This window comes from Lampetra fluviatilis, chromosome 59, assembly GCF_964198595.1.
Source record: "Lampetra fluviatilis chromosome 59, kcLamFluv1.1, whole genome shotgun sequence".
NCBI lineage: Eukaryota > Metazoa > Chordata > Hyperoartia > Petromyzontiformes > Petromyzontidae > Lampetra > Lampetra fluviatilis.
The window spans coordinates 8,503,452-8,518,380 of record NC_136333.1 but is presented as its reverse complement, the minus strand read 5'-3'; the positions used below and the strand labels follow the sequence as shown (position 1 = coordinate 8,518,380).

Genomic DNA, 14,929 nt, shown 5'->3' with positions numbered 1-14,929 from the left:
TGGAAATGTTTGTTCACCTTTCCTATACTTTGCACTCCGACCGTGTTTTTGTATTGTGGTGGTGGTGATGTTGTAATGTTGTAATGTTCGGACCCCGTGCTCCGACTGGAAATCTGTGAAAGCTTTATAGCTCATCGGATTCCTCCAGTGTTAGTAAATATTCACATCCTAATTCTAGGGATGCCGTGCAACGCACCAATAACATCTCTGAACCGGTTCCGGGCCTCCTCTAGGTCGACTCGGCCTCAAGTGAATACCCGGTGCAGTGTGTAGTAAACATCGCCACTGGGGAGACAAAGGCGGCCGGGCGGGCGTGGTACGAGCCACCCACCCCCTGTGTGTGTGCCACAGTGCCGGCCTTTGTAGGCGCCGTTGTTACTGGCCAACAGCACTTGCCCCAACAACCTGCTACAGGCTATCCAGGGGACCTTTGTACCCTTCACACGGATGGAAAAGCAGAAAATCAACAGACCACTTTGGCGGGCGCCGATGGGAAGAGGCGGGAGGGGGAAGAGAGGGAGAGGGAGGGAAAGGGAGAGGACGCGCTTCGTTTGAGCTCCCGAGTTTTCCATCCTATATCTTAGAAACCCACTTCTAACTACTTCATTTCTTTCCAGATTTTTCTCAGTAAGAGTAAGTATTCTGCGTCTTGCACACACAGGTAGCCATATTTGTGTGGTTTTCTATTTTTCTTCACTTTCTAAAGCTTAACAGCTCTGGGTGAGGCACAGCCTTTTGAAACACGCTGTTGTTTCTTGGGCACTGTGGTCAATCCCATAGTTTATTCAAGCATCGTTTTCATACTTTACAGGCTTTTTATACTTTGCTTATTGTTCCGGTATTCTTCTGCTTATGTTGTTAATCTCAGTTTGCGATTCTCAAACTTTTTAAGATTTGTTATAACTTGTTTCTTGTGTGAGCCAAGACTAGGCGTTTGCCGTGAACACAGAGTTAAAGCCACACACGTTAATTTGAACACTATTGTTGACTTTGCGGATTAAGCAGCCTAATTGTTAATGATTAACTATAAGGCTGCTTACACGCTTGTGCAGATTATTTATTTATTCATCACGTACATTTACAATTTGATCTCCATTTATTATTTATAGAATCTTTTTTTCTCAATAGGTTCATTTATTCAATAAATAAGAAATACATCTAATTTATTAAATCAATTAATTTATTCTTTTTTCTCACTTTCTTTATTTTCTTCAACGAGGATTACTTCTTGATCCTCAGTTTACTCTCTCGAGGGGAGCTCTGTATAGAAGCACTACACCACAGTCAGCCAGCGTTTGAGGGTAGGAGGAACAAAATGGCCACCTACGCACAGGCCGCAGCTGCCAATCTGCCCGGAGTCACGAGGCTCCCCACTCGGGCCTCTGCTCCAAGGCCAACCCCCCCAAGTGCGCAGCGAATATTTCCGCCGCGCGAGAACGACATCTGCTACTATGCCTCGAGCTCCGTCACGATCGAGGAGAGTACGTCGCGGCCCTGGGCGCCATCGTCGCCATCGTCCCGCTAGGCACCGTCTCCCACGCCTCGAAGATCAACATGTATGCGCCGGTCACCAACAAGGAGAATATCCCATTCCTGCACATCCTGAGGAGGCACCTGGCTGGGATCCCGGACGACGAGTGTGTGATTGTGGGTGGCGACCACAACTGCACAATCGGCGCCCCTGGATCGTTCGGGGAGGCAGCAGGGGGGAGTTGGGCCGAAGAGGGAAATGCAGGGACTCCTGGAGGACGCCGCCTTGGTGGATGTGTGGCGCATACATCACCCGGGCCATCGCCAGTTCACGTACACGAGGACGAGGCGCGATGGCTCGGTGACACAGTCCATGCTCGACAGGTTTTACATCTCTGAGAGCTTTGTGACGTGCGCCATAACGTCTAGCATCAGGGCGGCACCCTTCACGGATCACAACCTCATCGTGCTCTGCGTCAGGCTGGAGAGGGCCCGCGAGGGTGCGTCCCACTGGCATTTTAACAACTCGCTGCTGGAGGATGGCGCCTTCATAGAGATGTTCGAGGACTTCTGGGAAGTGGCAAAAAACCAAAACGCAGTTCGACTCGCTGGCCCAATGGTGGGATATGGGAAAAGTGCACACCAGGCTGTTGTGCCAACAATACACCTGGGGAGCAGACTGAAGAACGCGGACATCACCGACATGGAAGCCCGGGTCCTCGATTTGGAGAGTCGCCGCGCCGAGGACAGTGACCCTGCTCATCTCCGAGAATACGAGGAGAATAGGGAGCGTCTCAAAGGGCTACAGGAGGAGCAGACGAGGGGAGCGTGTGCGATCCCGTGTAAAGCTCACAGACCTCGACACGGGATCCCCGCTTTTCTACTCCCTCGGGAGGCAGAACGGGAGATGCAAATCCATGGAGTGCCTCTTTGATGGTGAAGGTGTCCTGGCGCACGAACTCCAGCAGAAGTAGACCATCAGAGACTTCTACGGCACCCTGTTTTCCCCTGAAGAAACATCGGGAGCGGCCCAGGCGGAGGCATGGAGTGGTCTACCCACCCTGGAGGAAGACGGGAAAGAGCTGCTGGAGCAAAAGCTCACCAGGAATGACCTTGCCGCAGCTGTAGGAGGACTGGCCCCAAATAAATCCCCAGGTTTAGACGGGCTAACAGGGGAGTTTTACGCCGCTTTTTGGCCATCCCTACGGGAGGACTACAGAGAGGTGCTGGAGGAAGCCTCTGTCACCGGGGTGATGCCTCAGTCTTGGAGGAGGGCGGTGCTCACTCTGCTTCCCAAGAACGGAGACCTGAGGCACCTACAAAACTGGCGTCCGGTGTCCCTCCTGAACACCGACTACAAAATATTGACAAAGGCTCTCTCCCTGTGACTGAAAGGGGTGATTGCACAAGTCGTAAACAGGGACCAGTCCTACACCATCCCCGGACGATCCATCCATGATGGCATCTTACTGGTCAGGGACCTCATCACGGTGTCCCAGAAGTTGGGCATCCCAAATCGCGTTTCTGGCCCTTGACCAGGAAAAGGCTTTTGACAGAGTGGACCACAAATACCTGCTGGGAACCCTCAAGACCTTTGGTTTTGGGGATGGCTTTGTCCGAACGATCCGCCGACTCTACACCAAGGTGGAGTGCATGATAAAGATCAACGGCGCCCTCACTGCCCCCGTCAAATTCGAGCGAGGAGTGAGACAGGGATGCCCATTGTTGGGCCAACTTCATGCCCTGGCATTAGAGCCTTTCCTGAGTCTCATAAGGCGGAGACTCAGCGGCCTGGTGCTCAGGGAACCAAGTGTCAAGTTGGTCCTCACGGCGTACACTGACGACATCCTCCTCATCCTTCGTTCCCTGGATGATGTCGCCCTGCTGCACGAGTGCCAGGAGGTCTTTTCGAAGGCCTCATCCAAAATGAACTGGCAAAAGTGCAGCGGCCTGCTGGTTGTAGCGTGGGATATGACCGAGTGTCCGGAGAAGGCAAAAGCCACCCATTGGAGCACAACATCGCTGCACCACCTGGGGGTGTTCCTCGGACCAGAGGAGGAACCACCGCAAATGAACTGGGTCGAGCTGGAGGAGAAGGTGAAGGAGCGGCTGGGCACCTGGAGTCGCCTGTGCAAGTTCCTCACCTTCAGGCCGAAGACGTTGGTGGTGAACCAGCTGGTGACGTCCATGCTGTGGCACCGACTCTTCTCCCTGCACCCCCCCATGAGCCTCGTCAACGCGCTTCAAAAGCGTGCGGAGTCAGCTGGCCACCTTCCAACTGCAGGCCGCACGAATGTTCCTGCACGCCACCCCTGCACCGGCCTGGAGCGTCACGGCCTCCTTCCTCCTGAAACAACTGGGGGGTCTGCAGTGCTCCAAACAACTATTCTCCCACTGGGACAGCTGCCACCTTTCTACAGGAGCGTCCTGTAGACATGGAGCTCACTCGCCGTCAGGAGGCTGAACCAGCTGCGATCGGCCGAGGATCTGGTCTTCGAACCAATCCTCACGAATCCGCAGACAACGCTGTCATCCACCACCGCCACCCCCGGCATGGAGAGGCGCCTCACCAACGCGCGGCTCACCAGGATGGGAGATCTGGTGGAGCCTGAAACACGGGGCCGGTGGCTCGGACCAGCAGACATGGCCGCAAAGACAGGGCTGCAGTCGCTCTGGGTGGCTGCCCGGATCCTGGCCGAAGCCAAGCGAGCCTTCTCAGCGGCAGCGGGGAGAACGCACCCCATCGGCGTTGGGGATGACGAGGCCCCTCTCGGTCCCCTTCACCGGAGCTCTCCCTCGTGCCACTGCATCGCCAATGCCGACAAGCGAAGGTGGATCACAACCTGTGCCGGCTGGAAAACCTATCGGAGGTGGCCTTTGAAAATGTAAAGAGGAAGGTGCTCTACTCCTACATGGTCCGGTTTCACCAACAGGACACCCTGAGGAACCACAAGGACCATGCCTGGAGGAAAGCCCCGTCCCTCTCGGGAGAGGCCTCGCTGGAGGCAACTCTACTCCAGCCCGACGTACAACAGCATCGGTGATCTCAGCTAGAGCATCGCCCACGGCACCGTTACCACCAACGCCTCCCTGGCGCGCTTCACCGACACGTCCCCGGAGTGCCGGTTCTGCGGTAAAGTGGAGACGGTGGTGCACCAATACGTGGAGTGCAAGAGCCTGGATTTGTTGTTCAAGGTCCTCAAAAACATCCTCCTAAAGTTCAGCCTCCACTTCTCCCCGACGGTCCTCATCTTTGGAGTCTCGGCGCCGCCAGGCCCCGGCCCTAGGAGAACTTCGTGCAGCCTCGCCTCTCCACGGCTTCCAGCACATCCGAGCCGAACCGTGAGTATGCAAGACAGAGTTGGAATCTAGCCTAAGATCCTAGGGAGTTTAATTCCAAGTAGACGAGGTAGATCGGGTTTAGACCATCGGGAGATAGGTTAGCCCTGCCCTGCTGACTCAGACTGATTCGGATAATAGTAGCTCGCAGACACACCGGGAATAAATCGTTAGTGATCAATAACAGCCTCGTGTGGTTTTTACGAGTGTGAGGAAAGTGCGTGGTGCATGTGTGCTCTCGCCGTAATGCATGTGGTCGGTGCACTGTGTCACGGTGGAAGAAACGCTGTGTCCGAAGGACTCCGCGAGTACGCGTTTCGTCCTGTGACCCCTGGCCTCCGCTCCGTGTGTGCATCGCCGAGCGTGGTTGTGAGAGCGGAGATGTCGCGTTTGAGTGGCTGCGCATACACGAGTGTGGGCCGTGGCGTCCAGGAAGTCTCCTACTAATGTTTGAGGGATGCACGCGGAGAGTGGGTGTGTGAATGACCCGAGGTGGCCAAGGGCCAGCCAGGAGTTATGTCTCGCAGAGGGGAAGCGGTGGCAGCGAGGAGAGAAGACAAGGAGGAAGGGGGAGAGGAATCGGGGGGCAGCAGCCTCACTTTTTCTGGAAGATTTTATAGTTTTTGTAGGAGATGTTTCAATTTGCATACAGTAAATTTTAAATGTATCTCGTAATTTTATTGTTTGTTGCGGTTGCACCCGAATCAAGAGCCGAATGGCTCATAGGGCTGTACCTAATAAATTAACTGAACTGCTGCACGAGTGCCAGGAGGTCTTTTGGAAGGCCTCATCAAAAATGAACTGGCAAAGTGCAGCGGGCTGCTGGTTGGAACGTGGGACATGAGACCCAGTGTCCCAAGAAAGAAAAAGCCATAATTTGGAGCACAACATCGCTGCACCACCTGGGGGTGTTCCTGGGACCAGAGGAGAAACCACCACAGAGGTACTGCTCTCCCTGCAACCCTCCCCCCCTCCATGAGCCTCGTCAACACACTTCAGAAGCGAGTCCGACTTCTTCTGGGTCGGGCAGAGGACACTGGGTCGCGGCTGGGGTCCTGGCCCTGCCACTAGACGAGGGCGGTCACGGGCTGGTGTGCGTGCGTAACCGGCTGGCGACCTTTCGTCTGCAGGCAACGCAAAAGTTCCTGCACGCTGCTCCTGCACCGGTCTGGAGCATCACGGCTTCCTTCCTCCTGAAGCAGCTGGGGGGTCTGCAGTGCTCCTAACAACTATTCTACATGGACCTGCAGGGCCTCCCACTGGGACAGCTGCTACCTTTCTTTCTACAGGATTATCCTGCAGACATGGAGCTCCCTCGCCATCAGGAGGCTGAACCAGCTGCGATCGGCCGGGGATTTGGTCTTTGAACCGATCTCCTCAGGAACCCGCAGACAAAGCTGCCATCCACCACCCCTGGCATGGAGAGGCGCCTCACCAACGTGCGGCTCACCAGGATGGGAGATCTGGTGGAGCCTGCAACACGGGGCCGGTGACTCTGACCAGCAGACATGGTCGCAAAGACAGGGCTGCAGGTTGCGCCGGGTGGTTGCCCGGATCCTGGCCGGGCAACCACAGCGGCAGCAGGGAGAACACCCCCATCAGCATTGGGGATGACGAGGCCCCTCTCGGTCCCCCTCCACCGGAGCTCTTCGTCGTGCCACTGCATCGCCAATGCCGACAAATGAAGGCGGATCACAACCTGTGCCGGCTGGAAGACCTACCGGAGGTAGCCTTCGCAAATGTAAAGAGGAAGGTGCTCTACTCCGACATGGTCCAGTTTCACCAACAGGACACCCTGAGGAGCCACGAGGACCATGCCTGGAGGAAAGCCCTGCTCCTCTCCAGAGAGGCCTCGCTGGAGGCAACTCTACTCCAGACCAACGTAAAACCCGCATCGGCGACCTCAGCTGGAGCATCGCCCACAGCACCGTCACAACCAATGCCTCCCTGGCGGGCTTCACCGACACATCCCCAGAGTGCCGGTTCTACGGTAAAGTGAAGACGGTGGCGCACCAATACGTGGAGTGCAAGAGCTTGGACTCACTGTTCAAGATGTTTAGAAACATCCTCCTAAGGTTCAGCCTCCACTTCTCCCCGACGGTCCTCATCTCTGGATACCCAAAGGGTGACGGATCCCAACATCTTCAGGGGCTGGTCAACGTGCTCGTCGGCTATGCCAAGCTCACCATGTACAGGGTGAGGAAGGTGGCCATGCATGGCTCAACGATCAGGTGATCAATGTGTCGAGTAGCCCGATGGCGTCAAGGGATAGCGGGATGACGTCACGCGACGGGGATTGTAAGGGGTACTACTTCAGGGGGACCCCGTGACGTTAAGGGGGTCGTTATGGGAGCCCGGGCTGTGTAGCGGCCGAGGGAGGTCTCTCCCGCTCGTGACCGGATGAAGTTGGCCGAATCCCCGTCCCGGGTTTGACGAGCGGGAGAGCCGTCAAGATGGCCGAGGGTAAGGCTCCAGGAAGTCCGTGAGAGCCGGCTAGGGAGAAGTTGCCGAACCCCCGTCCCGACTCGAGTGAGAGCGCCCAAGGGAATAGCCGAGGCTCGGGACAAGAGTAGAGCCGAGGTCCAAGGGAAGGGCCGAGTGTAGTGTGCACCTACCTCTGGTGTGTTCATGAAGTGTTAATAGACCGGCGTAAGCCCTTACAAGAAACTCAGAGTCTGCGTGGTTCTACACCTCAACAAACGTATACGGGGAGATGCTACCAGACCTGAAACCGGATGTGTACTTTTTCACCAGCTTTGTCTACAGCCACCTCGAACATCGCGGCCACGGCGGCGTGAAGCCATGGCCGAAGAAGGTGTCTGTGTTCTCACGCCATCTGCTCCTCCTGCTCCTGCACCTGCACTGGGCGCTAGGCGCCGTACGGCTACAAATGCACGACATCTCACTCTGCGACTCGACCCCAAGCCCGGCAACCACCGCCTGCCTCACGATCATCTCCCGGTATCTCACCGAGGAGGCCAAGGCACGAGATCGGCCGGACCTCAAGGGCTCCTGGAGTATCCAGCTCCCAGTGCCGGCCCGAGCCTCTTGGGGGCCCTAAGCAGAATTTGATTTGGGGGCCCCCCTCCCACCACGCAGACTCATCTGTGCTAGAAGATTATTGACACAAATGTCACACTATAATGTTATAGCGAATATTATAAACGAATACAGTGAGGTTATGTATTAATAAAAAATAAAAACAACACTTAAAATACTTGCTGCACAAAACATACTGTAAATAATAATGCAAACATACCTTTATCTCGCTCTTTTTTCTCCTCCTCGGTCCTTTTCTTTTTTCTTTTTTCGGCACCAGAGGGATACGTCCTTTTTTGTGACATGGCTTAGGCGTATTTATTATCGTGACGTACAATTGCGCGCACCTGCCCGCGCCCGCGCCCGCGCCCACGCGAATTGTCAATGAGCCGTGACATCCGTGAGCCGTGACAAAGCAGCAGTTGTCGACAGAATTTTCTTGTCTTGAATCATTTATTCATTCATTCATTAATTCATTTATATCACTTGTTTAAGTTATTTAATTGTAAAAAAAAAAAAAAACGATTCGGGGGCCCCCTGGTGGCCAGGGGGCCCCAAGCAGCCGCTTAGTTCGCTTATGCCTCGGGCCGGCCCTGCCAGCTCCCAAAAAATTTACCGCGGCAGATGAATGGAAACGACTGCAAGATCTTCGTGCTGGAGGCCGACAGTCACATCTAGAGGAGAATTAAACGAAATTCAAGAGGGAGTCATCGCTGTTGACAAGTGAAGACTTCGCCCTCATTCCTCCACGTCATGTCCCATCCCCTCATCCTCGCCTCATTCTCCCTTTACCTACCATCGCCTTTAAAATTGTCAAACTAGTTCATGTTCCACCTTGTCCACTCTTCCCCTCACCCCCCCCCCCCCCCCATAATTCTGCATCAACGAAGTTTTTATCTCAACTCTCACCATCTCCCTCATCTCCTTTGTCATGCTCTCATCTTCGCGATCCTCTCATCTTCACGTAATCCCCTCTAACATCCACATTCATAAATCGGTTGCTGGAGTGAAGGTTGCCCAGAGGAGTTGCAGACGGACGGTCAAAACAATAAAGGAATACATTTTTATTTAAAGCTTTCATGACTGCAGGGATTCATATTCTTGGTTCTTTCGGTAAAGTCACATAGAAGGGAAATAATAAAAATATATAATAAAGAAATAACTTAAAAAGGAATAACATTAACGCGAAAATTATCGTTTCTTTTTAATGTATGTTTTCAAAAGGAGTGCGTCAAGCTTGCAGAAATTATTCTACTTTTATTTATTTGAGCGATTTGAATACCTTTCTTGATTTATGGATTTTTTTTAAGAAAGGTTGTTTTATTAAAAAAAAAGAGAGGGGGAGGGAGAGAGGAGGGATAGAATGGGAGAAAGAGAGGAGAAGAGGGAGGGTTAGAAGGGGAGAGAGAGTGGAAGATAGGGAGAGAGGGGAGGGAGGAGAGGTGGAGGGAGATGGGAGCTGAAGTGACGCCTCCGCTGGGGATTATCGACATGTGCGAGGCGCTTCACTGCAACGCCGCGTCTCGGAAAAGGTCAGCGGCGGCTTCCCAAAAATAACTCCCACCGCGTCACTCTGCCATGACTCTCGCAAAAGGAACCGGGGTTGGGGGGGGGGTTTGGTGATTTTTGTAAACCTCGACACGTCTCTCAAAGATAATTTCTCTTTCTTCATTTCGGAATTTTTTTTCGCTCTCCCGACGCATACCGCTGACGAGCATTTCGCTCGTCACCACAATACCGCCTCGCCGCCCATCTCGGCCAAGGAGCTCGGAGCCATCGTCCTCATACGACACTCCCCCCCTCCGCTCGTCCTCGCGGCGGTCGAACAAAGGCGGCGTCGTGCGGCGCTTCCAGACGCGCTTCTGCGGCCGTCTGGAACGCCACTTCCGATATTAGGAAGCCACCGGCAGCTTTGATGTACTCTTAAATCATCATTTGGATCGGCGATTCTTAACCTTTGCTGCAGCCTTGCACCCTTTTACTTCTCAATCGTAAAAAACAATGTTAATAAAGACAGGGCTTTAATGAAACAAAGAAGTTTAACTGACGTGCCCGTGCTTAGTTTGCGTTTCCACGATTTACCTTCTAGAAAAATCTGGCCACATCTCGCACCCGGAAAGGGCATCATCTCGCACCGCAGGCTAAGAATCACTTTGGAGAGACCAGCTGATTTCTTGAGGAGCTGCTTTTTGTGATACGTCCGTTTTTCTTGCCCCCCACCCCCCGGCACCTCCGATTAGCACGGTTCGCTATGGACAACACCAAAGAAGTTCAACATACGATAGATACACATGGCTAGACACTACTACCACGATACACTACCACTACGATACACTGGGGCACGTGGGTGTGGGGGATGGGTTAACTGTGCTGGAGACGAATGGACAGATGTGGAATGAAAGCAATGATCACACAGGTGAGTTATGGCACGATGGGGGCACAGTGCTGAGTTTATGGGCAGGGTGGCAGTGTCGAGGTCTAGATGAAACAAAACGGAGGAGAGGGTGAGAGGGGGAAGAGATGGAGGGGGGTGAGGGGGGGCAGGGGGCCTGTACCATCTCCGAGGGGGTCGAGGGTGTGGATCATCAGCTGGAAGAGGCTGCTCCTCATGGTGCTGCTGCGCAGGGAGGCCGTGCTGCCCCCGCGCTGCAGCCGCCACTTCTAGCGGGGAGGGGCAGAGGGGGGCAACACCAAAGACAAAGATCCCCTGAACAGACTGTTGGGGCAAGTGCTGTTAGCGAGTAGCACCTCCCTATGAAGACCACCACCACGGTCATCATCAGCCATGGTCACTCCACTCCTGGGATGATGGGGGGCAGCGTCCCCCGTCTCCCGGGGCGGGGATTGAGGGGACGCCCCCCGGCACGCCAGGTGGCCACGCGTGTCGCGCGTTCCAGGGGCATAATCGCCGCCGCGGTCTCCGTCAGTGCCGGTGAATGTGAACCACGGCCGGCACGGCCCAATTAGGGGGCATAGGGGCACCGCCACATCGGCCGCGTGAGCGAGTGCGAGTCAGTGAGTGAGTGTGGCTGGGTCATGTAGCTTGCATGCCTCGTCACCGCATGCCTAAACAGCTTCTGTTCGACGAGATAGAGGAGGCTAAACTGATGCGGCACGGTCTGGAGAAGAGATGGAGTGACGTGATACAAGAGGACGTGGAGCTGAGTGGACTTGTCAATATTGGGCTCGTGGAGGTGGCTCGTGAAGGACGCAGCTACTGGGCAGTTGGAGGCAGTCGCCCTCCAGCAACAACGGGGGGCGGAGGAGCGACGCTCACAACGACGAGCGGAGCGCTGGCCGGCTAAAACACAGCAAGTTGGTACAGTAAGAAGCCCTGCTGGTGCATCGACCAGTCATCTCAGTCAGTCGACCCATGGCACCTGGGTCTATCCCGTGACCTCCTGCCGGCGTGCGTTCGATACTTCACATGGCCTTAACATGCACGTAGCCTGGCACAAGCACCGTGGTGACGTCATCACCACTTGGTGGAAAATGGCGGTTGTTGTGTGGGGAGCGGTAGCATAGCGGTTAGCACGCCACGCTACGAACCCGGAGACCCGAGATCGACTTCCTCTCAATGCCAACATAAGTGACAATTATCTGAACCGGTCCTGGGACTCCCCTAGGTCGACTCGGCCTCAAATGAGTACCTGGCGCGGTGTAAACATCGCCACTGGAGAGACAAAGGCGGCCGGGCGTGGTGCTGGCTACCCACCCCCTCGTGTGCTGTGCTGGCCTTCATCGGTGCTCGCTAACAGCACTTGCCCCAACAGTCTGCCAAGGCTATACCGGGGATCTGTTTTTGTGCGAGTGGATGAATTGGCACCGTGCAGAGGCGACGCATCTGCCAGTCAACCCATAGCACCTGGGTCTTTACCGTGACATCCTACTGCCAGCAACGAGCCTTCGATGGCCGCAATACGCATGCGTGTTGAACTTCTGTCGCACCGCACGTAGCCAACCACACTAATTGGAGGTTCGGGATAAAGACAAACTAAACACAAAAAAGTAGTTCTACAGAAATTAGTTTTCACTATAGATTTAAAATTGCATAGCTCAGTGGCTTCCTCATATCGGAAGGAAGAGCGTTCCAGACGGCCGCAGAAGCGCCTCTGAAATCGCCGGGCGATGATGCGGTGACCGCCATCTTTGTTCGATGGCCAGCAGCCGAAAGCCGCCGCTGCTGCTGCCGCTGCTACGAGGATGAGCGGAGTTCGCGTGACGATGGTTCATGCGGAAAATGTCAGACGCCTATCCACCCCAGGCCTCTACTTTGCCTCTTGGTATCACCCAAGTGTTCAGTTGGAGGGGTTGACAGACCCTCTCTCACACACAAACCACACGCCATCTACAATGAAAAAATATTCCCCATATCGCCTCCAACAGACTTGGGGCAAGTGCTGTTAGTGGGTAGCACCTACGAAGGCCGGCATGGCACACGACCACCTTTGTCTCCCTAGCGGTGCGGTGTTTACGCACCACTCCAGGTAGTCATGAGGCCGAGCCGACCTCGGGGAGGCCCAAGACCGCTTCAGATAAATCGGAAATTGAACTCCGGTCGCTGGGTTTGGAGTGCAGCGACCTCACCGTTACACTGCTGCTGCCCACCACCTCCACCACCTCCAGCACCTCCTCCACTACCACCACTTCCACCAGCGCGCACCACCTCCACCAGCACTACCTCCAGCAGCACCAACACCACCATCACCACCTCCACCAGCAGCACCAACACCACCTCCACCACCTCCAGCAGCACCAACACCACCATCACCACCTATGTGACCTCTATAACCACCACCACCCTATGGGCGAGTGTTAAACACCATCGGCCTTCTCCCATGCATTTCAAACATAACTCAGTCCGCATTCTAATTCACACCTCTGCCGACTCTGGAAATTAAGATGCAAATGTAAATTTGCACCTGCACACTGAGTAACTCCTGCTCGGGACATTTGAAATCAGATTAAATATATCATTATAATAATAAATGTCTTTGGCTGCAAAAATAATTGGAAAAAACCCACTTTTTTCACATTCCACATTGTGTTGAGATCTCCCAATTTCACATTTTCTCTCTCTCACTCTCTCTCGATCGTTCTCCCTCTCATTTTCTCTCCCTCCATCTCCCTTTAATTGTATTTTTGTGCCTCTCTCCATTTCTTCCTCTCCCTTTGTCTTTCTTTCCCTCCATCTCTCTCTCTCTCTTCATCTCTTGCTCCCTTTCTCTAGCTCTCCCTCTGTCCATCGTATTTATGTAATGTACGTTGAACTTCTTTCGCACCATACGTAGCCAACCATGCTAATCGCAGGTTAGCACGGTTGCTGCTACGGCTTCGTTTGTGCACCAAAAGGGGCCAGGACGCGGCCACTGAAATCACAACACCGCCTCGACACGCAGGCAGCAGCATGAGTAGTAGCAGCAGCAACAGCAGCAGCAGAAGTCGTCGCAGCAGAAATAACAGGAGTAGCAGCAGTAGTAGCAGCAGGATTAGTAGGTGCAGCAGTAGCTACTACACATGTAGTAGCTACTACCCGCACTTTCAAGGGCCCCACGCTAAATGCTTTCAAGCCATCAATTCCGGTTTAGTGATTCTGCACTTACAATAGTACTCTACTACCTTAAACTTTTATGAACGACTGGGTGTTTAAGGTTAGCAATTTGTTGTATTACCCAACTGTGTAGCAAATGAAAAAACACATTTACTTTACTATGAAAGTAAAAAAGCGTTTTTTTAATATGAATGCGTTGTTTATTTAGGGCCCCTTTATAACAACATCATGCTACAAGCCCCGCACGAGCGTCATCCGGCACAGAGTAAGCATGGCAGGAGTCGTCGCATCGGAGGCGGACAGATAATCCTCGTGAAGCGCAACGCTTCATCCAATGCGGAAGGTCTCATCCGAGAGAACGGTCGTCCCACGTGACAGTGGAAACACGCTGTGCGTGTCTGGGTCGATACAGAATCACACGGTGGGTCGATGCCAAGTGGTCATCTCATGCGCTTGTCAGATCGCGATGTGGCGCATACATCCTAATTCCCTCCTACTCTTTGCGGGGATACAAAGCTAAATCACCCCCGTGTAGCCTTTAGCAGACTGTTGGGACAAGTGTTGTTATTGATTAGCAGCGGCGGTGCCAATGATGGCCGGCACGGCCCATCTCTGGTTACATCCCTCCACTGGAATCGGCTTCCCTTACATTGAGCAACACTGCACCATAGACCCAACACTGCACCATAGACTCGACACTGCACCATAGACCAAACACTACCCATAGACCCAACACTGCACCATAGACTCAACACTACCCATAGACTCAACACTGCCCATAGACTCAACACTGCACCATAGACCCAACACTGCACCATAGACTCGACACTGCACCATAGACCAAACACTGCACCATAGACCCAACACTGCACCATAGACTCGACACTGCACCATAGACCCGACACTGCACCATAGACTCGATACTGCACCATAGACCCAACACTGCACCATAGACTCAACACTGCACCATAGACTCGACATTGCACCATAGACTCAACACTGCACCATAGACTCGACACTGCACCATAGACCCAACACTACCCATAGACCCAACACTGCACCATAGACTCGACACTGCACCATAGACTCGACACTGCACCAGACCCAACACTACCCATAGACCCAACACTGCACCATATCCTCAATGCTATCCCTGTACATAAAGGGGGGGGGGGGGGGCGCTTAAACCTCCTTCCGTTCCTCTCAAGCCTCACCTCTTCTCTACCGCCCATTCCCTTCCTCTTCCCTCCACTCCCCCTTTCGTGACCGCCCCCCCCCCCCCAGCACTATTATGTCACTCAATCATCACGCCTTGCATGTCCCTGCCATTCAAATACTGCCCTTGTTCAGACGTACCGATGTTTTATTATGTTAAGCACCTTGGATCAAAGAAGGTGCTTATAAATATGAATGTAATAATTATCTTTATTTTCAACTCCAAGCCGTCCCCAACACCAGTCCATCAAGAAAGCCTCCCCCCTTGCTTCGCCCGCCTCGTTCCCAAACCATTCAGCAGCGATTTATTTTTAT

General features: G+C 53.7%; 1 protein-coding gene across 5 annotated transcripts in view; it reads right to left on the bottom strand.

Moving 5' to 3' along the window:
- The window catches only part of LOC144950881 (sodium/potassium/calcium exchanger 1-like), a 54,809-nt gene that overhangs the window by 18,897 nt on the left and 20,983 nt on the right, over positions 1-14,929 (bottom strand). For 4 of the 5 annotated variants that reach the window (XM_078881049.1, XM_078881047.1, XM_078881050.1 and 1 more), the window contains exon 4: positions 10,404-10,509. In XM_078881049.1, coding sequence (XP_078737175.1) covers positions 10,404-10,509 — 106 coding nt within the window. The remainder of the gene's footprint in view (positions 1-10,403; positions 10,510-14,929) is intronic. The other variant, XM_078881051.1, reaches the window with a different exon arrangement.